This window comes from Takifugu flavidus, chromosome 12 (assembly GCF_003711565.1).
Source record: "Takifugu flavidus isolate HTHZ2018 chromosome 12, ASM371156v2, whole genome shotgun sequence".
Lineage (NCBI taxonomy): Eukaryota > Metazoa > Chordata > Actinopteri > Tetraodontiformes > Tetraodontidae > Takifugu > Takifugu flavidus.
Window position 1 is genome coordinate 2,323,568 of NC_079531.1, and position 24,405 is coordinate 2,347,972.

Consider the following 24,405-nt stretch of genomic DNA (forward strand, 5'->3'; position numbering starts at 1 on the left):
GATCTAAACTATTAATTATCGATAAACTTAATTTAAAAAAACACAGTAAATCAGCATCATTTCACATTTGCCAATATTGATCATGTACACATACAAGCAATAATTGCTTACAAGCAAAGAAATGATGCGGCTGTAAAAATGATGCGTTTGGATCGATGGGTGTTAATAAGCTCATTTATTACCCGAGAGGCAGTTTGCTGGGATTTGCCCGACTTACCTTTGAGGGTGATGAGTGTGTGCAGGTGATAATTCGAATCCGCTATTCGATGTCCACACTGGGATCCAGGTTAGAGATGTATCCTCAATGGTGGATCCAGCGTTATTAGAAAATCCTTTATTCTAGATCAGCAAGATTATTCCCACCATCGAAGCTTAACACTGTCGGATTCTTCAAAAATAGAAATTTAAAGGGACAAACAAGTCCACCAAACTCAAGGTTTCTTCGCTCGCTGTGTTTTTGGCTGGAAACGACGTCTGGGAAATTAAAAAGCTTTTTCTAAAAAGAGATTGAAAGTGATATCCCACGCACTGACGGTGGGCACACACGCGCGCACGCACACACACGCTCCAGGCTCCGAAAGGTTGACGAGAAGAGCCCGCTGGTTCCAAACTCTGCGACCCAAATCAATGCGCGATCGATCAAGGAAGCGGTTGGCTCGTTCGTCTCAACCTCGTGTGTCATTTCACACACGCAGGAAAAACACACAAAACTCAACTAAACGGCTCCGTTTGGAAACGGACAAGCAAATATCTGCGACGGCTCTTATTCTGTCACTTCATCATGAAGTGACTATTTAAAAAGTGAAATTGTGTCAAAAGAATCAAAGTAAAACTGTTGGGTTTCCGGTGAGTGCTTTCAAAATAAAAGCATGGTTCACGGCGACAGAACAGGATGCATCGAAACTCCAGCACGAGCGTTACTCTCTGTAGATACATAAGCATGCAAACACGTGGATTATTTTTTGGAAGGCTCCATATTTACAGGTAATTGACTTACGCTTTTATTTTTACATTTTCCGCCGCAGTAGATTTGGCGAAATTGGCAGAGGCTTTTAAAAATATTTAGAACTTCCGGAAACTTCATCCTATGTCTGGCATAATTATGGCTACTCTGACAATAACAGCAGATTATTAATCACAAAGGACGCATATTGTCACAGTGATATAGAAATATATAATCTTACTTTAAGGAAAATAGAATCTATTTTCACAACTATAACACTGCCTTTTGACGATTTAGAGGGCTTCACCTTCTCAGATGAGCAAAGTTACTAAAAGAGCCCAAAAGCAACAATGATCTCATGCAGGTCATGTACAAATATGATATTAAGATGCAAAACATGTACACAGAGATGAAAGACTTTTGGGCAAGTCACCCTAACAAATTGGCAGTCCTTGCTTCCCCTCCCCTTGCTTAAGTGTCTCCCGCTAGTTGGACCAGACTCTGCCACGAACGACTGAATAAATCAGCTCCGACAGACTGCAAGTGAGCGTTTCTCTGAAGATAAAAGAGTCTCTTTTCAAGCTGGTGACATGTTATAAAAGGGACATTTGAAATGTAGCTCAGTTCAGAGGAAATGATGCAAAACTGGGCCTATTTGGCACATTTTTTGCAACATCTAATCTGCCAAATCAACAGTTTTATGGGGAATTATGACGTGCGAATCTTTGACAGACTCTTTAATGTTGAAGGAACACTTAGTCTATTGACAGAACGTTTTACGTATACTTTTATTCAACGATCATTCAAAAACTGAATCTACTAAGAGAGAATGAACAGCGAAAACGAACGACGAATCATTTGAGGACATTTCAGCCATTTGTGGGATTTTCTGAACCTTTATTCAAATGAATTTCTAAAAGCGTATCCTCTATTCAGAGTAATGCCCGGTGCTAAAGTGCTGCCACTTTCTTTTAGTCACATGTACAATTATTTTTCACCCTCGGAAACATTGAAATAGTCTGACTTATGAGTCACAGCATTGCTCGTGCTGGTGTTTTGAGAATAATGAAATCATATTATGCTTCCTGGTTCTGACCAGATGAACACATGAGCTCAAGATGCAGGTTCATCTCATTAATAATCATTATATGACATTAATCACCCGGAACGCACGGGTTGGTCTGCACACTCAGCGTTGCTTCTTTAATGACATTCATGTCCGAAGCGTATGGAACTGTCTTTATGTTGAGCCAGTGATTATCCTGGATGCTACAGACGCCCTCACAGCAATATTCTGGGGTGTGATTTAGCTGTGGTTTCTAATCAAATAACAATAAACTATAATATTGCACTAAGCAATATTCCTCATTAACGCACAAAAAGACCACAGGTATTGTGATGTCGGAACATATGGATGATCTGGGAATAACTGATGACTCCACAGGTGGTTTAAATCGAGATTTATCCACCTTAAAATGGTCCGAATCGTTCATAACACCCTGGCAGCGTTTCTGGGAGCCTCAGGTAAAGTTTCATTGATTGGTCCAAAAATGGCCCAATGACGCTGGAATGTAAACAAAGGAAAATTGGAAAAACACACGGATCCTTCTTTCCGTAGATGTATGATACAGAAGTATACGCACGGGGAAAACAAGAGCAAATGTTTTCTCTGCATCATATCATAAAAATGATCAGACAGATGGGTTTGGACTACATTACTGAACCTCCAGATGCTTCAGCAGGCTGCACCTGTGCTATACATCAACATAGAGCAGGCCATTAGCACATGTCGCTGTCCCTCTGAAGTCTTTCAGCACTCATGAAGACAGATTTTCTATGATTCATCGCGCTGCTGTGTGATTTTCCACCACTCAGTTGTCAGGCAAGGATTCATTACACCATTAGAATGTGGATTTGCCTCCTCCTCCGTGAAAAGGATGGCATCAAAATGCAAGGTGGCGCCTCCCGACGACAGTCGCCCAGTTTAAAAATGGGATTATCGCACACGCGAGTCAAGGTTGGATCTTGTTTGTTGCCACTTACATGGGGTAAATGTCACCTTTAGGCTGTTTAAATGTTTCGCCATACCTTCATAAAATCCATCAGAGTGAGCAAAGTGGAAAATCCATTTTCACACATTGCGGGGGTCAGCGGTGCGTCCGTTGACAGATCATTTATGTTGCGGCACTGGAATCACAGCTGTGCTCCACTGATGCAAAGAAAAGCACCGTGATCCTGCAGGAAGAGGCGTCGATAACAGCTGGAGCAGAAACATTCACATCACGTGCACGCGATCGGCCTCGGAGGGGCAGACCTGCTTTTATCACACGTTTAACGTGAGGGGGGCCTTTTCCTGGGGAGATACACAAACTGGAATAACACCTGAAGCTGTTGGGAAGATAAATACGTGCAGCTTGTGGAATAAGGAAGCTAACACGGTGGAACACGCACTCAAGCGCTCACTGGTGAAACAATGTCTGGTAAAGCGCCTGTTTGTGCACGGCGTGAACGCCTTTTGCTGACTTTAGAGGGTGGCTGCTGTCGTTTCATTCATTCTGGACTGTTGACGTCATTGGTGGCGATTTCCTATTTGGCAGAGGGCAGCTTAACATTTGGTTCCTGCTCCCCTCAAATCTGTGGGTTTGGCTTGTCCCACAGAGAGAAAAAGAAAGAGAAAGACTCGCTAACACGGGTAGAGGAGTGCTTCTTCACATTTCTGATTTCACTCAGGGATCTCAGGAATGTTGCCATTGCGTCCTTCCTTCTGTGTTGTGGGTCTATATGAAACTCAAACAAAAACTAGATGTATATCTGGTCCCAGCAGGAACCCCAGACTCTCATGAATATTCGCGAGTGGTAAGACAGTCATCGGTATTCCAGGAGAACAGTTTGTGAGCAGACACACGTGAAGCCACATTTACCAGCCATCTGTAAAAACTATTATCACTTTCAGGTTCCTCCGAGTGTCGAGCACATTATCATTTGGCTCGCGTGAGCGACACAAGCTCAGAGACTTCCCTCATAAATATACAGATGCCTCTGGAGTGCCTGAGCGGCAGACACCAACAGGCAGCGCAGCATCGCCCAGGCCAGCCATCCCATCCTGAGCCTGTGTGAAGCAGCAGCTTGAAAAATGGACTTATGAAAGCACCCTTCAGTCCCAGGGGGAGCTGACGCTCTGCTGACAGGCGACCACAGTGACCTTTGCTCAGCAGACACGTCACGCTTGCGAGAACGGGTCCGTCGGACATAAGTTTAATGCTTACCCTGTTGATACTCAAGAGAGCCATTTTGGAGTGAAACCGAATTCAGAATGAATCTATTCCATCTGCACGGAGCCAAAATAACCGACCTGCTGTACAGCGAAACAGGCCAGACCCGAAGATTCCAGTCCAGCACGTTTTAGATGAGCTGGAGCTGCACGTACCTGTTCAGCTAAATGAACACGAAAAGGTTGAGGCTGGAGAATTTTATGACGACTCCTTGACTAATGTGCTGCGACAGCGACACTGATGATCAGTTTGTTTCCACTCTCCTTCAAATCAGCAGCTCATCCCTGAAAATTAAAAGTCTGGTCTTGGCTCCAGTGTGGACACAATTACTATGACACGCCAGATCTGCCTCCTCCTGACAGGAATAATCACAGAAACATTCATCTAAAATCATTTATTACAGACACCTCAGAGTCACGTTTACAGCTGGACTCATTTTCACATAAAAAACAAACAAACATCTCGAACCTCCAACTTCTTAGAAACACCAAATAAACGTGGAGGAAGGTTGTCGAGCAGTAACAGTGCAGTCCTCTGGCCCAGATGCTGTCAGAAACAAATCACTGACAGAGAGAAAAAGACGAAGAAAGACAAAAGATGAAACTTTCTCTGTTGGCTTCACTAAAATGGAACATTAAAACTGTCCTTTGGAGTCCTGGGATCGATTTTTAAACTCTTCTTTGCCTCTCAGCATCCTGAAATGTCTTTGGTTTTGTTCCGCCGCTGGAACCGCGTGTCGGCTGGGTCGAAACCTTGTTCCTGAGCTCCAAACACAGCCCAGCTGGGAGTCTTGGCCATGTAGTCGAGGGCTGAGAAGCTCCGCTGTCCTCCCGTCTTCTCGTAAATGCCGACGAGATCCTGGAAGCGCTCGTAGTCGATCCACGTCCACCACTCGCCGTCCACTTTGAACTGAAGAGGAGACACAAACGGAGTGCAGAGGAGCCGGTCCAGTTCAGTCCAGTTTACTCTCAAATGAAATGCTGCTAGAGGAACATTGGCTCTAAAACATTTGAAAGTTTGGAGAGGGTGAAATTTGATGTTTGTGTCCGTATTTCTTAGGAGAAACAACCAGGTAGAAAAAGATGAACGTTGGAGATTTAATGCTCGTGTATTAGAGTCTCATCCATCAGACTGCAGAGCTTCTTGCTCATATTTGGCACTGGATCTTTGCTCTGGAAGTGCTCAGAGATCCACCTAGTTCATCTTGTCACTTCACATCCCTCCTTTTATCAATCAATGCTCCTTCGCCCAATCCCCCATCAATCTTACCGAAGTGGAAAGGGCAACCAAACATCACAGAGCTGGTGTGTACGTGGGTGTGGAGTTACTGGTGTGACCACGAGTGTCTGACAGCCAGTGAAAAGACTCAGATCCTGCTTGTTTATCCCAACGTGTCACCAGAGAATGACCTCTCGCCTTCCTGACATGTCACAGTGCACTTTAAGTGATAAAAAAGTCGGGAAGTCTCAACACAAACACAGATTTTAAATGTCTCCTAGACCTGTCGGATACACAGAGCTCTTCGACCGTCCTATTTCATGCTACAAGTGCAGAAAAGGACAAGTATCACATCAGTGTTTTTACTCAAGAAGGAAGGGAAACTGTTTATTTACCAAGTGGAAAACAGTTTATCTGGCCGACGTAGCAACGGCATTAGGCATTTCAACATTAGCCCTTAAATGCTTTCTGCTAGCTTTCGCCATTACACTCGCTAATGAGGCCTGAGACGGGAAGGAAAAATGAAAACACTTCCAATTTCTAAATGTTTCCGGGAAAGAGAAGCCATTATATTCCTTCCACCAGAGCCAAAAACAAGTTGTCTCTAAACAGCAAAGTAAAGTTGTGTGTAGTGACCTACAGTTTTCTGCGTTAGCATCTTTTATCAGGGGCCTTCATCGAGCCACCGAACTGCCACATTTCTGAACTCAACTTATCAAAGAATTTTATATGACCACTACAACAAATATGTGGTGCAGGAAATGAGTTTATCTATGTACAATCTATGAGCAGCCAAGTGTGGAAAACCCTTCAACCCTGTTTTTTTTTATTTGAGTCACAGTGAACTCCACTGATGGCCCAGACTTGACCGATGCAGGCCAGACTTTTCATTACAGTTGTTACAGAAATAGCCTGAACCCAAAAGAAAGAAAGAGGTGGCAACAAAGCAACGTGTGTGTGTGTGTGTGTGTGGTGTGTGTGTGTGTGTGTGTGTGTGTGTGTGGAGAACACACAGACATGCATCAAAGACTGATCTGAGGATCGGACAGAAATCACACACTTGGATAGCATAAATAAAGAGTCAAAATCAGCGTAGTACGATTTCCTGCGGAGCGTTTTAAACTCTTACATAAGTTAGCATTAAAACTTTAAGGGATTCGTATTTTAAGCTCGGTTCCTGCTGCAGAAGACACGTAAGAGAGAAACATCAGCCCCCAGGAGGAAGCTAAAAACGCAGCCAGGCCTTAACCTGCTGCATAATTGATGAATAGAAGTGAAAATCTGGACTAACTAATATGACATGTTATGGCAACCACAACAGTTATGAGCTCATGAGGACCCCTCTTGTGAAGTCTTATTTTCAAGCCTTCTCAATTTGCGTGCATCTCTCCCATAATCCTCTGCTGTTTTCCTCTTGGAAAAGCTTTTAGAAAAGCGTCAAAATTCCGGAGAGTGCAAAACGCTGTTACTTTTCCTCCTGGTGGCTCAGTTATTACAGAGTTATTACTTAACAGGTGGCCGGAGGCTGCTTCAAACCACCGGGCGCCGTGACGCAAGCACGGACGACTGAAGCCCGGCTGAGATGAAGAGACAGAATGAAGGTAGAAGAGGCAACTAGAGGTAAATCCAGTTAATTATTAGAGCATTAAAGTGAACAGCCTGTTTATTTTTAAATGTCAAGGAACTGTGTGACGACATGACTTTAGTAAAAGGTTTTGAGATGATTCACATGATGAACGCATATAAATAAATAAATGCGCTGCTGAGGCCGTGGCCACATTCACACTCACACTTCTGCCAGATGGAGATGATGGAGAATTTATCAGTTCTGGTCACCTAAACTGTGCTTTCTCCTTTGAAGAACCATAAGGGTTGTGTTTACGGGACGGTACAAAAGAGCCTAATTCCGTTGCTGTGTGTGCTGGCGAGATATGGTGCTTGGGGCCAATCTAAGAGATATTAAACACCATGTTTCTGTGGGAACAGGGAGGTGAGAGTGCTCAGCTCAGCTGGCTGCTCTGTCAGAAACAGCCAACAAAGCAATTAATCATTCATTAATTACTGAGACAGTCAATTTAACAGAGCAGGCGAGGTAGAGGGGCAGACAGGATGAAGCAATCTTTCCACGGTGTGTATGTCAGCACCCGATATCAATCCAAACTAGATTCTTTTATTGCGTTCTCTGTGTTGTGCTGGGAAACGTGCTCTTACCTTGGTGTGTGCAATAAGCAAACAGTTGGAGTGCTCGTGTTCACAGGCAATCTCATACTGAGGCAACATGTCAGCCAGCTGCTGGACAAAGGCCACCACTTCCTGGTGCCAGGGGACGTTGGCCATGGTCAGACTGCTGGCAGAGCTCTCCCCACAGTACGTCACTCCCTGTTGACAGTTCAGCATATGATCAGGAAAAAACCACGAGCGCCACTTTAAAAACCTCTCTTCTACATAGCGGCTAAAGAAAAACCGCACCTTTAATCTGGACTAATAGCTTCTAGCTTTGATTCACAGGCTCCCAGAACTCTACATTTCAGAATGCCTCAGCAGCAGGAAAGTAGCAACAGCGCACAAATCCTTCAAACTACATTGAAATCAAAAAATTCAGTCCCAATGTTGGTGACTTTTAAATCTGGCATCATCCCAACTTCCTGTTTTCCATCAATCGACTTCACAGTGGTGATGCGTTCGTGTGTTCGTCGGCTGCAGAAAATAAGATTACTTGAGTTTGATCTGTACGTTTTTGCAGCAAACTGCTGCAACTCGCTCTAATAGACGTACATATTCTGCAGGCTGCTGCTGGACACGTTGCACCGCAGCACGTCGACGCCCACAGGAAGCTAATCTTTATGCACAGCAGGGCGGGACCACGCCACTGGACTAAATTCAAGAGAAACCTTTGCAATATCGGCGCGGTCAGGACGACTGGAGAATAAAATCGACTTTCCAGACAAGGTTAATGCAGATAGGGGGAGGAAAGAGGGGATGGACAAAGATATTTGAGATATATAGAGGAAAAGAATCAACTCTGTTACAGAGGAGACTGTAAATGTGGAAATATGAACAAAAACACGCTCTATGGTGGAAAGTGCGGACGTCCTCTCTAACCTGTCTGCACGGGACAGTTGGAGATGATAATGATGCTCAAGTTTATTTTTCCATAAGCAATTGCAGGCAAAATGATGGCGTGGGGAATTTTGAGATGTTCATATTGAGGGTTATAGAGGTAAAATTTGGTTTGAATATTGAGTAATTAACAAAAACTCAATTTTATCATCAATTAAAACATAAGGAAAATATCTTGCACATCCCCTATCTTTGCTCACGAGCTGAGGAAAGTATAATAATCACAAACAGGGGGCCAAAATAAAAAGATTTAAGCGCTATTTTGTGGTCCAGTTATACTTGTGAAAACTACAGACTAAAATTACATCCATATATTTACTTAAAGAACGGCTTAAACAAAGAAAAAGAGTCGACTGAGAGGCTCATTAACCAGTGAGAGATGCCGGACTGGGACCCTACCACAGCCTCAACATCCTTTGTTCAAGCTTCCTTGAAAGAGGAGCTTTACTTGGTGCTCCTATCTGCTGCCGGCCCACAGATAAGACGATGTATTGGGCACATCCCAGGTGGAGCTAGTGTAAGTGTCAGCAGGCTGAATCACAGCACTGGCAAAGATTAACGTAATGGCCATCTACGCTGTAATAGCTGAGAGCAGCGCAGCAGTAAATACACAGCCGCTCCTCTGTTACCAAGTTGTCACAAACATGTAATAGTGCTCCCCTTATTACTGTGTGTGTGTGTGTGTGTGTGTGTGTGTGTGTTGGGGAGTGACAAACTACCTGCTCAAACTAATGACTGTGCATCCGCTGCAGAGACATTAAAATAGCATCTTCCAACTATAGCTGACTTTAAAGTTTGATGGCTTCTGTTTTCTTTTCATGTTTAATACGGGATAATGAACGCCGCTCCTCTAATTTCACGTTATCGGGGCAGAAGGATGATGTGAAATTAGCAAAAGATAAGCTGCACCACAGGGCAAATTCAATTTGCTGCAGAGGTGGAAACTGATGGAAAACAAAGGCAAAAAGTTCCTCATCTGACAATTCCTTAAAGCTCAACAACAAACAGGACGTCTTTATATAGGTCAGAGGGGGGCTGTGGGACTACCAGCCCTTTAAACCGTAGATAAATGACCAGTTTTTCCACTCACAGCCCACTTTTATAGCTTCATCGATTGCTGAGCCTCATTTCATTAACTGGTTGTTTGAAGCTGGATGAGACAATATTGGTGATAAAAAGTTGGTGTACTGGGGAAAAACAGGGATGTGGATTCAAGACGAGGGTTAACTTTTTTCACACAGGGATCCTTCAACCAACCCAGAATCCACGAAGCTTGGTGGAAAACACATTTAACCGCAGGGGGTGAAAATGGTATTCTGTGTCACATCTTAAATTAATTAAGACCTGCTGCAGCATTAAATGAAACCGTGTGGGTAAATTAGGTCGGACTGAGATAAGAAAATTCATTAATCGGGTGTAAATGAAAAATGATTTTCTATTAAGAAGCTCCTGTACAGGCAGACATCAGATCTGAATGAAGGAAAAAAAATTAAACAGCATGGTAACAAAAAAAAATACAGTAGATTACTAATCTACTGTATTTATTATATGAAAATGAGAGAAGGCTGCTGAGACCCACCTTGACTTCAATAAAATCGGGCTGGCCCAGAGCAATGAGCTCTGAATAGGCCAGCATCTCTTCCACGTTCCAGGCCTTGACCAGGGTCAGTCTGTAAACTGTCCTCTGTCTCTGTAAAATAAGAGCATTAAAAGATATGATGCAACACAATTAAAGGGATTCATTCTTGTTAGGCAATATCATTCACCACAATAAATGTAATCCACGTCGAGCTCAGCTTTTGCTGTTCTGAATGAGCTTGCTTGGAAACTGAGGTAAATTAGTCAATCTCAAAAGGATATCCATATAAATCCTCATTTGTGCCGTGTTGCATCAGTTCCCCCCCAATTACCAATAATACAGACGATTTTAATTAAAATCCTCACATCTCTGCACATCCCCTTTTGTCTCCTGTTTAAATTCTGTGATTAATAAACTGTGTTCCTCGGTACAAATGGAAACTGCAAATATTAAACAGTAAAACTTATCAGAAGTACAAAGAAGAATCTAATCTTTTGGTGTGCCATCTGCTACAAATCACATGTAATTGTCCAGAATGAGAGATGACAGCAAATCTAGGAGAGAAAAAAGCTTAAAAAGATTATTCACTCACCTTTAGAAAAGAGCTTCCTTATTTCTTAGTAAATAATATTGTCAGAATATTAAACCGAGCCATTGAAAGTCAGTTCATTCTAAGTTAATTACACAGCTCTCCCCCCTCCAGGAGGATGTAGCTCACCTTCTCACCAAGGGCCCTCAGGCTGTCCAGGAAACGAGGCCAGTAGTCCTTGAAAAGCGGCCGGTCGATCTTCTTCAGACTGTCTTTGGTGCTGGCATCTACGCTGACATACAGCTGAGTAACTGGCACTAAACTCCTGGAAAGGACAAGATAAATGAGCAGAATGATCCAGGTAAAAAAAAAATGCTGCCTATGAATCATAAGATATGGTTTCACTCAAGTTAAGAAGGGTGGCTATGTCCAGGCCCTGGTGACCAGCTGGAGCAGCAGCTGATCTAATAGGGCTTAAATGCAGGTCGAGAGGACCAGAAAAGTGATGAGTCTGCCAGGCAGAGAGGTCGGTAGAAATAGTAATGTCCGTCTCAGAACTCAAGCCGGAGATTTTACATTCAGTAATGGTGTTTTAAAGGACCAGAAGACCAAATGAGATCCCTCAATCGCTTCGTATCCACTCGTGCAGGTGGATTTATGTGAGGATTAATGCTCAGCCTTTAATGAGATGCTGTGCTAATAATTGAAGTAATTATATTTTGACTATTAAACCATCTCCTCCTTGTTGAAATGAATGACATAAAAACAGAACTATAAACCAAAGCAGAAACATACAGAAAAGACAAGCGTGTGCACCTCTACCTGATTTCCTGTGGGAACTGTGCATTGGTGACCAGGAAGCTGGAGATGTTGTGGGTGTGGAGGAGGCGGACGAAGGTGTTGATTTCAGGGTACATGATTGGCTCGCCCACAAGAGAGAGGGCACAATGTTTGACCTGCAGCCCCTCCTCATACCGCTCCAGCTTCACTCCAGGGACACCTGGAAACAGACAGGTATAATGGACCAACCCTTCAGACACTTAGAAACTGTATCCTCTGATACTGAACGCCATCACCGTTACAATGGGGGGGGGGGAAAGTGTGGAATGCACGACTGGAGTGAGCTGCTTAAAAATTAAAATCACAACATTGTTGCAGCCGAGAGGTTCCCAGAACTAAATATTTAATTCATGAAAGGACTGAGCAGTGAGACTTGACCTCTCTCTGGTATGTAAACGAACTGCTCGTGCAGACAATCAGCTTCCAAAGCCACACGCGTGGATTTAAGAAACGTGGGAAAATTAGCATTTCTTTACGTTGGGAAGATTTTGTGCTGAATATAATCCTTTTTTCAGACATACGTCTTCCCTTGCTGTGAGATAAGACACAGCTTACAGACACTGTAAGACCGTGCACGCTATTGTCCCAGTAGAATTATAACAGGAACGTATCTGTTCTATGATGCCTGGTCTGAAAATAAGAGCTGTAAAATGTCCCTGTTACCCCTAAAGATGATATATCTCAAAGACTGTTGTACTAACTACGGTAAATGTCAAAAGTTAGCAAACTCCCTTTTCTGCATTAGAAACTTAACCTGATTCAAATATTCTGGGAGGATTTCCTGTGAAGGAGTGAGCCAACCTGCCTTCACGCACGCTTCCACGGCGGATCGACGCTTACTGGAAGCATTCAGTTGCATTTGTTGCTGGCTCCTTGTGTACTAGTAGAACATGACAAAGAGGAAAAAACGCCCAAGTCTGTTTCTAGAAGAACTGACCTCTGAACTGGCGAATCATGTTTTGGTGCTTCTCCAGCGCATCTTGCAGGATTTTCTCTGCAGGATCCATCTTCCAGCGCCACTCGGTCCCCACAGGGTTGGTGTGATGCCTGTTAGGGGCAGATATCAGATAATGGAGATTTTCCAATTACTCAACTATTACTCCTACAACTACTATACTAAAAATATAACTGGTCGCAATTATTTAATTATGCATCTAAGGAACTAAAAGTGAACAGCACATGCGTGACCCAAAACACTGAATGTGTGACAGGGAAACAGCACAGAATTACAAAGCTGCTGAACAGAAACACAGACAGCAGGATGTGATTGTGCATGGGTGTGAGAGAGAGAGAGAGTGTGTGGGGGGGTAGCAAAAATACATCCGTGTCCGGAAATTGCTGACTTGCTGTCACCCCACATTGCTGCCTTCGGGGACACTGGCATATCTGTTTTGACAGGGAGGCAGAGCACCACAGTGCATCCCGACAACGACCTTTCCGTATTTAACACGGCCACCTTTTTTAGGAGAACTCGGGGGGAGGGAACGGCTGTGTCTCTCGCCGGTGTCCTAATGAATCAATGTCTACCTGTGGGCCTTCCTCTTAAACTGACCATTCATCTTCTGAAAGTAAATTATTGACTAGTTCGGTACAGAGAGATCATCACTCAATGACAGATTTTATAATGAGGGAAGGAAAATACATTTGGGGGAGGAGAACTCAGAAAAAGTGAAATACCAACCATAAATCAATACAACTGCATGAGTAATACTTCCCAAATGAAAACATTTGACTTGAAAATAATTGGATTGTCTTCTATTTCTGTTGGATACAATGGTCCAACTTCTTTTACAGAAGTTTTACAAGGTTTATTTTGTGTGAAACTGTTGTTGCTGCTTCACTCTCGAGCTCATTACCTCCAGCAGAAGACGCACTTGTTGGCACAGGCGAGGCTGGGGGTCGTCTCCATGCATCGGTGGGACTCAATGCCGTAGAAAGTGTGTTTGTAACAGCCCCCTCTCCCTCGCAACATAGACTTTAAAAAAGAAAAACATCTCTGAGTAATTCGTGTGCTCGCCTCATCAACGTTAATACGTTATAGAAACGATTCCATTACCTTGGTCCAACGACACAGTTTTACTCCTGAGTGACTTCCAATTAGTTTGTACCCTGCACATGACAAAGAGATGAGAGGAATGTGGCTGTCAAAGGGACGGACTGCTCTGTTGTTTTATGTTGCAAGTCCAAGAAAGCATTTTGGAATTCATTGATATTCATCGTCAGCATTACACTGATGCCGAGGCAGAGCCAGAAATATATTAAATGTTTTTTGCCAATTGAAGCATGTTGAATTTTCTTATATATGGTATCACTACATTTTTGGAAGCACACCATTTGATTTTTACTGCAGGTGTTGCTAAGTGCTGAATGAAGTCTTGCTATTGCATTTGGAGGTTTAGAGTAATCGCTTACTCATTTCAAATCCTTCATGATTTTGCTTTTGGGAGGAATATGCCTTAATAAAAATGAACAAAGTCGTACTTTTTGGACCCGAAACACACTACGGCACATTAACTCTTTACATGCTGGTCTTTTCATTGCCCTTTTCTGTCATTAGTGCAGCAAGGGCATGATATTTGTCAGCTTGTCCTGCTCTTTCACAGTTCTGTAAATGGGAGTTCTCTCATTTAATTCATGTGGGCAAATGTCACACCAAGTTACTGTTTTCTATTAAAGACAGAAGGATGGGATTTGTGTATGTCTGATACATTTAGCCAGAGATATAGACTTCCTGTGTAATAACATTAACATTAACTACAACTTTCTTGACCATGCTGCTGCGACAAGCAGCAGATGTTCTTTCATAAATGGCTGCACAGATTTATGTGAGAGCTGATCTGAGGGAAATTCTATCGACTGAAGATAAAATTTCGATCATTCAGTCAAACGCTTTCATTTCTTCATTAACTTAGTTTAGAAAGAAAACATCTTTTTCCCCACCTTGCTTTGTCAGTGCTTCTCTTAGAGCAGGTGTGATCATCTCTCTGACATCCTCTTCCTCTTCCGTCTTCTTCAATCCATTTAACTTGGACAGCTTCACCGTTTGACCCTTTCCTCGACCGTTCTCGTTGCTCTGGGTCACACAAGAAAAGAAAGAATAGACTGTCAACCAATGGGATACTTCACTGTGGATACCATAAATCATTATTTATGGTATCATTATCATTTAAACAAATCTTATATGACAAATGAAACCGTGTGATCGACTTGCTCTGAAATATATTAACAGCTTGATTTAAGGTGTATGATAAGTAGAGGAATTAAATCATCAAGTTGTAGTTCCAACACATTTTCAAGTTTGGAAGATTTTCTAGGTGTGAATACTGTAGAGGACTAATCAAGCCTTAAAATAGAAACTTACTGCAACTGTGACATGTAAAAAGACACCATAAGCAATATACATCCAACAGTGCGACAATCTGTGCCTGTTGTGGTTGTGTGCTGCCACAGACATGTAACCTGGCTTCACTCTGTTTTCCAATGCTCAGCTCTCACCCTCACAGATCCTTTTGTGCTTCAGCCCGTCTGAGTTAATACAACTGGGACTTCTCATCGCACCATGTTGTGCTCTGAACTACAACGCAACATGGTGCTGATGGAGATGGACGGCCCACCAGTGGTGAAAACAGAAGCAGCAGGTAACGCAGGCCCAAAGAGCACGCCCATGACAGCGAACGAACGCGTCATCACATAAGACGGGAGGAAAATAACTACGGAAAACACTGTTGTTGCGATGAAACTTGGGCTGAAAATCATCAAGGTTCAATCCAAGATTTTTGGTTTTTTAAAATTTTTTATTTCAAATTAATTCCATCATTTGGGATGGGGGTGTGAGATGGCTGGGTCTTTTTAAGACATGGGCATTGAGGATTCTGCCTTCTCCTCTCTACATTTTTTTGACTCACTCTTCACATGACAGTGAAGTGGGCGTCTTCAGCCCCTACACAAGCTTCCGCTTCTCGCCTTTGGAGGGTCTCATGTCTGTCAACCCATCTGCCACTGTTCCTTCGGTGATAACACATTTGCTTCTTACTTGACATACTCTGTTTAGATGGAGGTGAAGGTTGCTTATGCAAATGTCCTGAGAAAAGATGGCCATACGCTACTAAAAGTGCTCTTTTTGTACCAGTATGTTTAACAGACCTTTGTTTTATTAACAAGGTTCATGATGTTGCCTAGGTCCTCCATGTCAAGCATGGTTCCTGATTGTTTTTCCTCTTGCAGGCCAGACTCCTCCTCATCACTGCTGGACTCTATCAGTTCACCCTGAAGCAGAAAATAACACAAATGAAACTCAAAAATATTGTTAGAACATTAATAGTAAGTAAATAAATAAATGGATAACGAGCCATGTTTAGGGTGTTTCAGAAGATTTCGTACAAGATGGCAGAAAGTCTGCATATGCAGTACTGAGCAGATAAATCGCAATGACAAGCCCCTTGCCAGTTCTCAACTACTCTTGGTTCCGGTTGAATGTCACCTCAGCTGAGTCCTCCGAGTGTTGCAGGGAGATGGGAAAGAGTCTTAGCTAGATCTGGCTCCAAGGTGCCTGCTGCCATGACAACTGGTCATCTGTGTTTGTGCTGTGATGCGTGTGAAAGCTATTTTGACATGACAGCATTGACGGCGATGACAGATTTTGTGTAAGGCAGGATTTCTGTAACATCATGTGTATCAGAAAAGCAGCCTTAGCATCACGGCTCTTTACTCCAGGTCTGAATAACCGAGAGCAACACTCCTCCTGGTGCTTGTTAGACTTTCATTTCATTTTAGAAGTGCAGCAGTTCTAAATCAGTCCATTATCTGTCATCCTCTGACATGTTACCTACACTCACTGATGATCTTCACCTGACTTCTTTTTTTTTTTTTTAATGTTATTTTAACTGCATTGACAGGAAGTGAAAGTTTTAATTAAATTTGAAAGTATCCCCTTTCAAGTAGCGGTATGTTTATTTTGTCTTTATCTGTATACACAGAAGAGATAAGGCCAAGATTGTATTATCCTAATAAGCAGGTTAATACAGTATTCTTCTGGATGCATTTTCCTCTTCACGTGGCTGTTAATGTTAGACATTTTGCAGTGGTTCAAATGTCATAACTGTTCAAGATTCGGAGATGACGCATACGCATAAACAATAAAACCATAACTAATTCCACAATTTATCATTTTCATCCACTAACATGTCTGATTTGTCTTGAGGTTAAAGTTTTATACTGTCCATATTAAGCAAACTGGTGTTTTGGCGCCCTCTGTCGGAATGGAGTTGGTAATTAATCTAGAGACATGCTATTAAAATGGACTTTGGAGTGGAATTGTTGTTTTTGTTTGAGGACAAAACCATCAGTTTATATAGCTTGTAAGTATATGAAGACAAAGGACTGTTCACATTAAAAAAAACTTGCTGAACTGCTGTTCCAAGGAATCTGCGCTAACAGTTTCGCCTTATGAATTAACTGAAGCTGAAGTCACATTTACGATGAAAAATAAGATTGTTCACAATGTGCCATTAAAACCACAAAGCTAGCCATTATTTCGATCATTACCTCAGAGCTGTTATTCTGCAGAGCTGCATTCTCTTCCCCCTTCACTTTCCTCTTGTTCTTACATTTGCCTTCAGTCTTACAGTTCCCACTGCAGATCTTCTTTTCACCCCTGGCCAGAGCCTGAAGGCGCTTCAACAATTTGACCTTCCAGGCCAAAAAGTCTGCCTGGACACTGCCATTACGGCTCTTTACCACATTACAGTCACCCTCTGCCCTGGTCATGATTCGCTTTCCACTCAGCATCCACAGCCACTTGTCAACATTTTTACCAACCTAATGAGGGAAGGATAAAAGAATTTAAACTTATTAAATCCAGTCTGCTGGCCTGTATGTTGAGTCAGGTCTGAAACTTCTTTAACTAGCCTAATTCCAAGATTTTGGTAAACCACATCATTTTGCAATATTGCTCTTTATATAAAACACAAAATAATAAAACTTACTGTATTATAGTGTCCATCATAGACAGAGTTCCCAAGACCAAACACAGCATATCTCAGGCCTTTCAGGTAGGTCTTCCCATATCTGAAGTCAGTAGATGCCTCCTCCAACCACTTGCAGAACCATTCTGCATTTTCTGTGGGCTGTCCATCAGTGTAGGTGGCCACAAGAAACACACAGACCGACTTGTTGGTGCACTAAAAAGATGAAAATATAAACGATAAATGGTTTATCGTTCAATGACTTTTCGGTGTTTCTGGTCCCCTATTTGATACTAATGGATGTATTATTTATCCTATTTCCCAAAGGTTTGAAGAATTACACAGGAGAAACAAAGGAAAATCTTAGCAAGAGATACAGGACAGGTTCGACAGTGTATATTTGAGGCGACATTTCTAAATTCTTTTGAAGTGTATTGATACCATGTTTTTACATAACTGAGAAGATGCCGGTTAAATCTGGTCCAGCCTTACCTCAACAGCAAGCTCATCATCTGGATCATAATCTTTCATATCAAGCACCACAGCTGGTATACCTAGAGCTTTGATTTCATCTGACAGCTCTTTTGCAAAGCCCTAAAATAAAATGGGTTCACAGATTAGGTTTATCATGGCTTAAATTTGCCTTTAATTATATATTTTCCTCTGTCATTAGCACCTTCTATTAAATAAAAGCAACACACTAAAAACATACTATAAACATCTTAATATATAGTCTTAGCATGACAGATCAGTGAGGATATTGTTACCTTTGCTGTTCCAGTTTGTGAACCATAGAAAATTTTCACTCCTGACACATGAACCATAGAGTCATTATCATTTTTCTTTACTGGTTTGTAAGCCAAGGAGTTGGCATTGCTGACTTGGTTTTTCTAAAATAAGAAAGATAGAAACCATTATCAGCTATACACACACACACACACACACACACACACACACACACACACACACACACACACACACACACACACATATATGGCTAGCAGTTATGGTGGCCAATTTTGATCCTGCATAGAAATTGTGCTAACATACACGCCTCTTCCTCTGATATAAAATTACAGAGCAGCGTACCTTTTTTATTGCCATCTTCAATGAAAACCAAATTCCGAAGATAAGTGCGGCAGTTGAATATAAATAGAGCCTGTTGTGCCATATTGCCATAAAGTAGTCTGCACTGATGTGGCTCTTCTGTTGCTCTAAAGAGAGAAATACATCACAAAGACTGTTTACACACAAGTGATATTTTAGAATGGTTAAGTATGTGCAATCTATATGCAAATGCATCGCAGCAGTGGTTTCTCAGCGGTGATAAGCAGCATGAACTGGCTTTCTTTACTTGAGAGGCTAGCATGCTAACCAACAATATTAGTAATGTTAGCTAAACATAATGTACAGTTTGTTTTCCCTTTCCGTTTTAGTTTTACAAAAGTTTACCTTTACTATCCGAAGAAAATGCATGATGTATGAGCAGGAAAACAATCGCAAAGACACAAAACATTGTTACAAACGACGTTAAATTTGAAAGACTAAAGAGAACTCTGGAACTTCCCTGCATGCACTTGCACTCATGCTGTTCGGCCGTAAGTATGTCGGGAAGTGTAGTTCTAGGTATTGCTCGCTCAGTAGTTGCGCCCTTTCAAATACAATGACCTGCAGTGGTCAGTTTTTAAGGATTGTATCAGGAACTATAGCTTACTCTCTTTTATTTTAACAGGTCAGAACCTTTCCGTTTTGGTATTACAGAATTTGTCGCATTTTGCACAGGTTTTAAATACTAACTAAAGGAACGAATCTAAGAGCGGAACTGTTTCACGTTACTGTTTTACAGGGGACCCTATTCAGAGATACACGGAGACGATACCAGCGACGTCGTGATCTGATAACAGTGGGGCAGGGACATCTGTCTTCAAACCTCCAATTATGTCGATATTTACTCCAACAAATCAAATACGCCTGACAAATGTGGCGGTGGTACGGATGAAAAAAGGAGGGAAGCGGTTTGAAATCGCCTGTTACAAGAACAAAGTTATGAGCTGGAGATCAGGCGCGTGAGTAACTTTAGCTCATACGCCATCGGGTCTGTGCAGTCAGAATCATTTATCCTCTAGTCAGTTTTAAAAGATGTGGAGAATACACTGAATTTACCTGTACATTCAATGTTTGTTGCCATTTAAACAAAAAAATGTCGATGTCTTGAAGCCCAAATGTTGAGTGCTAATGTACCAGTATCAGATTATGCAAACAATACAATCTCTTAACACAAGAGAGGTAGTTTTATTTTTATGTACTGTCTTGTTTTGTACTACATTAAGTTCTCTTTTATCGATCACATGTTTTTTGTTTAAGTACTTAATACCCAACACGCATAAAATGCTAACGAATACGTGTTTTGCTGGGAAATCTATAGTTCTTATTGTGGTGTTCAAATGTAGGTTCTGATATTCACTTAAACATACGGCTTCTCTTATGGCAGTAATGGTCCCTTTGACGCTTGCGGATCATTAGGGAACAATATCTATATTTTATATAATTTATTCTTTGTTTTTTTTTCAGAGAGAAGGACTTGGACGAGGTTTTACAGACACATTCGGTTTTTGTAAATGTGTCCAAGGGTCAGGTGGCCAAGAAGGATGATTTGACCAAAGCTTTTGGAACAGATGATCTGACAGAAATCTGCAAACAAGTGAGAAACCTCTTTATTCCAACCTTCTGAGTCATATTAGTTAATCCAAGGAACTTGCCATCATCTCTCTATGTAATTTACCTTTCTTTAATTTGATTCCTTCATGATTTCTTATTTTTTTTCCTCTTGAAAAGATCCTGACCAAAGGAGAACTCCAAGTGTCAGACAAGGAAAGGCATGCTCAGCTGGAGACGATGTTCAGGGATATCGCCACTATTGTAGCAGAGAAGTGTGTCAACCCTGACACTAAGAGGCCCTACACAGTGAGTCTCATCGAGCGGGCAATGAAAGACATCCACTACTCTGTCAAAGCCAGCAAAAGCACCAAACAGCAGGTAAAGCTCACAGTAGCATTGAATGAACTACAAATTGCAACACAAAGTGCAAATATTTGTAAGCAAAGCTGAATATGTACTGTGTGTATTATAGTAATGTTTTCTAGAGTTTGAATATGCTGGAATCTTTTTGTTGATGATAATTGATCATCATTGGAGTGAGCGGTGGCAGCTCTCCTTTTCTGCAGAAATGAACGAGGTGAACTTTTCTGTCCCCTCTTCCTTTTAGGCTTTAGAAGTGATCCGACAGCTAAAGGAGACCATGGAGATCCAGCGAGCCCACATGAGACTGCGATTGGTTCTGCCAGCCAAGGAGGCCAAGAGGCTGAAGGAGAAACTGAAGCCCCTCCTCCAGGTTGTAGAAAGTGAGGATTTTGATGAGGACTTGGAAATGGTGAGGAACTCCTGCATTTGTTTTCTAAATCCTGGCACATTCACATTAAACTTACAAATTTTGACCATCTACGGTGCACATACACCTATATTTAAAACTGATTTTTATTAATATTAGAACTGAGTATATCTAAAACTGTCCCGTTAAAGCTTTAACGTGAGTGATTTTCTTCTGCCATCCTGCTATAACTGGTGCCTCTTTCTCCTCTGTGACTCATTCCCTCAGGTCTGTCTGGTAGATCCTGGCTGCTTCAGAGAGATCGATGAGCTGATCCGCTGTGAGACTAAAGGACGTGGTTCTCTGGAGGTTATCAGTCTGAAGGATGTGGAGGAGGGAGATGAGAAATTTTAGTGAACTAACTGGTTTGGACTCTGCTGCTTATCCATGCTAACAAGCTTCACTGCAGCTCAAAAACGGATGTTTATTTATAGAGAACTTTTTACTAATTTCACATTTTCTTATTACCAAAGCCCTTAAGTGATTTAAAAAAAATAAAAAAAAAAAAAAACGTTAGGTTTCAGGTCCCCTTGGAGGGTATTTAGTTGGACACTTTGTTTCTTCACAAAATGCAATAATTGTTCTATAAAAGTGTTTTATGTGCAATCTTAATTGTCAAAATATAATAGGTGATTTCAAAACAGTGCACTTCAATGAGAAATGCTTAACTTCTCAGTAGAAGACCCAGGGTATGCAGCACATAATATAAAATTATAGAGATGAAAGTGGTGAAACACAGCAAAACAAACACACATTAAACAATATTTTGGAAACGCCTGCAGAAATATGATTTAACATTTTATTTGAGTTAAGGCCTTTTTTTATTGCATTTTGAAGTCAGGCGCTACAGTCACATGACACTTGGGAGTGACGTGGACAGCAAAAACTATCTTCTGTTCTGGTTCATGTTTTTTTTATTATAAAAAGAATAGAACAGAATTTTTCCCACATTGAAAAATAAAACCCTAAATTCCCCTATGTGACCTATTTAAGCATGAAATTAATGACAGTACACACATAGTTTACTTACTATTCACTTTAATTTCACAAATGTTCTGGCACAATCATATCCTTATCATTCATGTTGGTGTCGTCAAACGCTGCTTAATCAGAAATCATAATCTTTTCCACAAATGCTTTTGCTTGGATGTAAACATGTTGTATGACAGTATCCCACAATAAAACTATCTCAAGAAATCGCATCACATATAGCAACATGCATGCTGGAAAACAAAGTGCACACATCTACCACTGTTGCCTTGGCTTGTTTATCGTTGACGTGAAGTTTTGACAGTCCCAGGATGTTTCAGTTATTGTTAATATAAGATTAGTCCGTTTATGTGGCCCTTGAACCGCGCTCGTACTGGCTGTTTGTGAAGGCAGCCCTGTTGATCCTGCTCAGGGGGTGATTAGCATCCTCTTCCGGGCTTAAGTGAATGTTTCCCCCGGGCTGCGGCACCGGTCTCTCTCTACGAGGCCATCTGGTCATGAGAACCACCCCACCAACCAGCATCAAGGAAAATGAGATCCAACCGAGGTATAACGCTGGTCCCCAATGTCTTTTGAGCTGCTCAGCGCCCTCCAGCGGTCGACTGGTGTGATGGCACGTCCAGGCTGTGGGGATGAGCAGCAGGATTCCAGACAAAACAAAAAGAGCACCAGAAGCCACTTTAATCTGGCCGCGCAAAGGGAACCAAATGGCCCCACATGCTCCAATAACTGTAGCAAAAACGCCCGTTACAATGGAGGCTGTGATGAGGGCTTTCCATGTCCAAAAATTTCCAGAAAGAGACAAGAGGGTCTGGTAGAAAGAGCAGTGTAACCTACCATCATGGGCTAAGTCCCACTGATCCCATTCCAGCCACACCCCATCCCAGTATGCAGGCAGAGTGGCGGTGGTATTGTCTAAGGCTCCACTGACCTTCCACAGGGCCACGCAGCGTGTTAGAATGGCACAAAACCATCCAGTAAGAGCTAAACCGAAGCCAGCCACCTCCAGACGCTGCTCCATGTCACCGGACGGCCTGTTCATCTGCTGCACTGCAGGCCCCGCTGTGGGCCGGCCTGGGCGTCTTTTTAACATGTGCGTGCATGAAAAGATGTGTGTGTGTGTGTTGTTATTATGTTTCTGTTCAGACAGGGGAAACCAGTTCTTTGGTATTCATGGGGAGAAGAAGGCAGCAGAGTGGAGAAAGGAAATCCCTTCATTTGCATCCTGGTTTCTTTTACTAAAGAGAACAAATTTTCCAAAGTGCTCTATGATCATTAGTATTATTGTTCAATAGTTTGCAAACAATGACAGCTGGATCATATTTTAGTTGTCTAGTGAATTTAAGAGCATCATTTTAACCATTTCATCATTTCAATACAATATTTTTCGGGCTCTTAGTGTATTAATGCATTTGCTGACCCAAAATAAATTAGAAATAACGATATGCTTGAACACACAGGGGCTGTTTATTATGCCTTGACAAACATCTAAACTTTAGTATGCTGGACAGGGACATTTTATGGCATCATTAACAGTGACAACTGTCGATTGGCTGACATTAAAGGACGCTGGTCGACACTGAGCTGATTTCCAGACTAAAAGCCTTCTCTGTGAAGGAATCATTTGTCACCTCACACGTAGTTCTTGATGGCGTAGCTGCTGCGTGTGGGTGTCGTGGCCAGCGTGTACCTATTGGAGGGGAATCTGGCCGTCTGCGGTGGGCAGCTTGTGCACAGAATGGCTCCCCCACAGAACAACAACCCGGATGTCACAAAGCCGATGTATATGGCTGCTCCCAGCTCTCTCTTCAGCACCTCGGGGATGCGTGGGTTGTTGAAGTCCCTGATGATGGAGTTTGCTGTCCAAGACACAGCGACTATGGTTGTGAGGGCTCCCAGGCAGTAGATGGCCCCAGAGCTCTGCACCAACCGGGCTTTGACCCCCGGGTGACTCAGGCAGTTTGTGCAGCGTGCTCCCAGGAGAAAGATGAGGAATCCTAAACATCCCAACACCAGGCTGATACAGATGAGACCACGGGCCGCCTGGAGTTCAGGCGAGAGGTCCAACAGGGCATCATAAAGCTTACACTGCATCTGCCCTGTGTACTCACTGACGCAGGTCATCCACAGACCTTCCCAGAACACCTGCATGACCACCAGATGAGTGCCGATGAATGCCGTCACCTTCCACATGGGCAGAGCGCAGATGAGGATGGTGCCAGCAACCCCCACCATGGACAGGCTGATGCCCAGCTCCTGCAGAGCCATGGGAGCCTAAACACAGAGGATGGACAACAGTTTAATCATTGAGTTTAATCATTGATTAATCAAATTACACGCGTTTAAATATCCATTATTCTTAACTGTTTTTTGTTATTGTGCAAACTGACCTACTTCTCCCATCATAAAACAGTTGTAGTCATGAAGGCAACAGGCCACTAGGTTGCAGTACAGGTTTGATTTTGATGGAAATGGCGGGGGGGGGGGGGGGGGGGGGGGGGGGGTTTGCCAATGCTCCGCGTTC

General features: G+C 42.4%; 4 protein-coding genes across 4 annotated transcripts; 1 reads left to right on the top strand and 3 right to left on the bottom strand.

The window, feature by feature from the left end:
* Window positions 1-4,594: 4,594 nt before the first annotated feature.
* Window positions 4,595-19,094, bottom strand: tyw1 (tRNA-yW synthesizing protein 1 homolog (S. cerevisiae)). Its single transcript, XM_057048904.1, has 16 exons — window positions 18,917-19,094; window positions 18,554-18,678; window positions 18,232-18,354; window positions 17,957-18,058; window positions 17,486-17,680; window positions 17,046-17,318; window positions 15,645-15,767; window positions 14,442-14,574; window positions 13,558-13,610; window positions 13,358-13,476; window positions 12,439-12,548; window positions 11,484-11,661; window positions 10,851-10,986; window positions 10,133-10,243; window positions 7,645-7,812; window positions 4,595-5,124 (listed from the first exon to the last, which is right to left on the bottom strand). Exons 1-16 carry the CDS (start codon window positions 19,035-19,037, stop codon window positions 4,903-4,905), a joined length of 2,292 nt encoding a protein of 763 aa, XP_056904884.1. The 5' UTR covers window positions 19,038-19,094; the 3' UTR covers window positions 4,595-4,902.
* Window positions 19,095-19,312: 218 nt separating this feature from the next.
* sbds (SBDS ribosome maturation factor) lies at window positions 19,313-22,088 on the top strand. Its single transcript, XM_057049019.1, has 5 exons — window positions 19,313-19,530; window positions 20,036-20,165; window positions 20,300-20,500; window positions 20,730-20,894; window positions 21,120-22,088. The coding sequence occupies exons 1-5, from the start codon at window positions 19,403-19,405 to the stop codon at window positions 21,243-21,245; spliced, it is 750 nt and encodes a 249-aa protein (XP_056904999.1). The 5' UTR covers window positions 19,313-19,402; the 3' UTR covers window positions 21,246-22,088.
* LOC130534649 (claudin-4-like) lies at window positions 21,913-23,117 on the bottom strand. Its single transcript, XM_057049020.1, has one exon. It carries the CDS (start codon window positions 22,972-22,974, stop codon window positions 22,228-22,230), a length of 747 nt encoding a protein of 248 aa, XP_056905000.1. The 5' UTR covers window positions 22,975-23,117; the 3' UTR covers window positions 21,913-22,227.
* A 209-nt stretch (window positions 23,118-23,326) lies between these two features.
* Window positions 23,327-24,324, bottom strand: cldnj (claudin j). The gene has a single exon (XM_057049029.1). The coding sequence runs from the start codon at window positions 24,147-24,149 to the stop codon at window positions 23,514-23,516; it is 636 nt and encodes a 211-aa protein (XP_056905009.1). The 5' UTR covers window positions 24,150-24,324; the 3' UTR covers window positions 23,327-23,513.
* Between the last annotated feature and the right edge of the window lie 81 nt (window positions 24,325-24,405).

Bases quoted from the DNA above. Each gene is read 5' to 3' on its own strand.
- LOC130534649 (XM_057049020.1), bottom strand. From the start codon at position 22,974: ATGTTAAAAAGACGCCCAGGCCGGCCCACAGCGGGGCCTGCAGTGCAG.
- tyw1 (XM_057048904.1), bottom strand. From the start codon at position 19,037: ATGCAGGGAAGTTCCAGAGTTCTCTTTAGTCTTTCAAATTTAACGTCG. The intron at 18,355-18,553 runs GTACGCTGCTCT...TTCTTATTTTAG, and splicing joins TGAAGATGGCAATAAAAAAG to AAAAACCAAGTCAGCAATGC. The intron at 14,575-15,644 runs GTCTGTTAAACA...TGTGTGACCCAG, and splicing joins ACCTTGTTAATAAAACAAAG to AGCAACGAGAACGGTCGAGG.
- sbds (XM_057049019.1), top strand. From the start codon at position 19,403: ATGTCGATATTTACTCCAACAAATCAAATACGCCTGACAAATGTGGCG. The intron at 20,166-20,299 runs GTGAGAAACCTC...CCTCTTGAAAAG, and splicing joins TGACAGAAATCTGCAAACAA to ATCCTGACCAAAGGAGAACT. The intron at 20,501-20,729 runs GTAAAGCTCACA...TCTTCCTTTTAG, and splicing joins GCAAAAGCACCAAACAGCAG to GCTTTAGAAGTGATCCGACA.
- cldnj (XM_057049029.1), bottom strand. From the start codon at position 24,149: ATGGCTCTGCAGGAGCTGGGCATCAGCCTGTCCATGGTGGGGGTTGCT.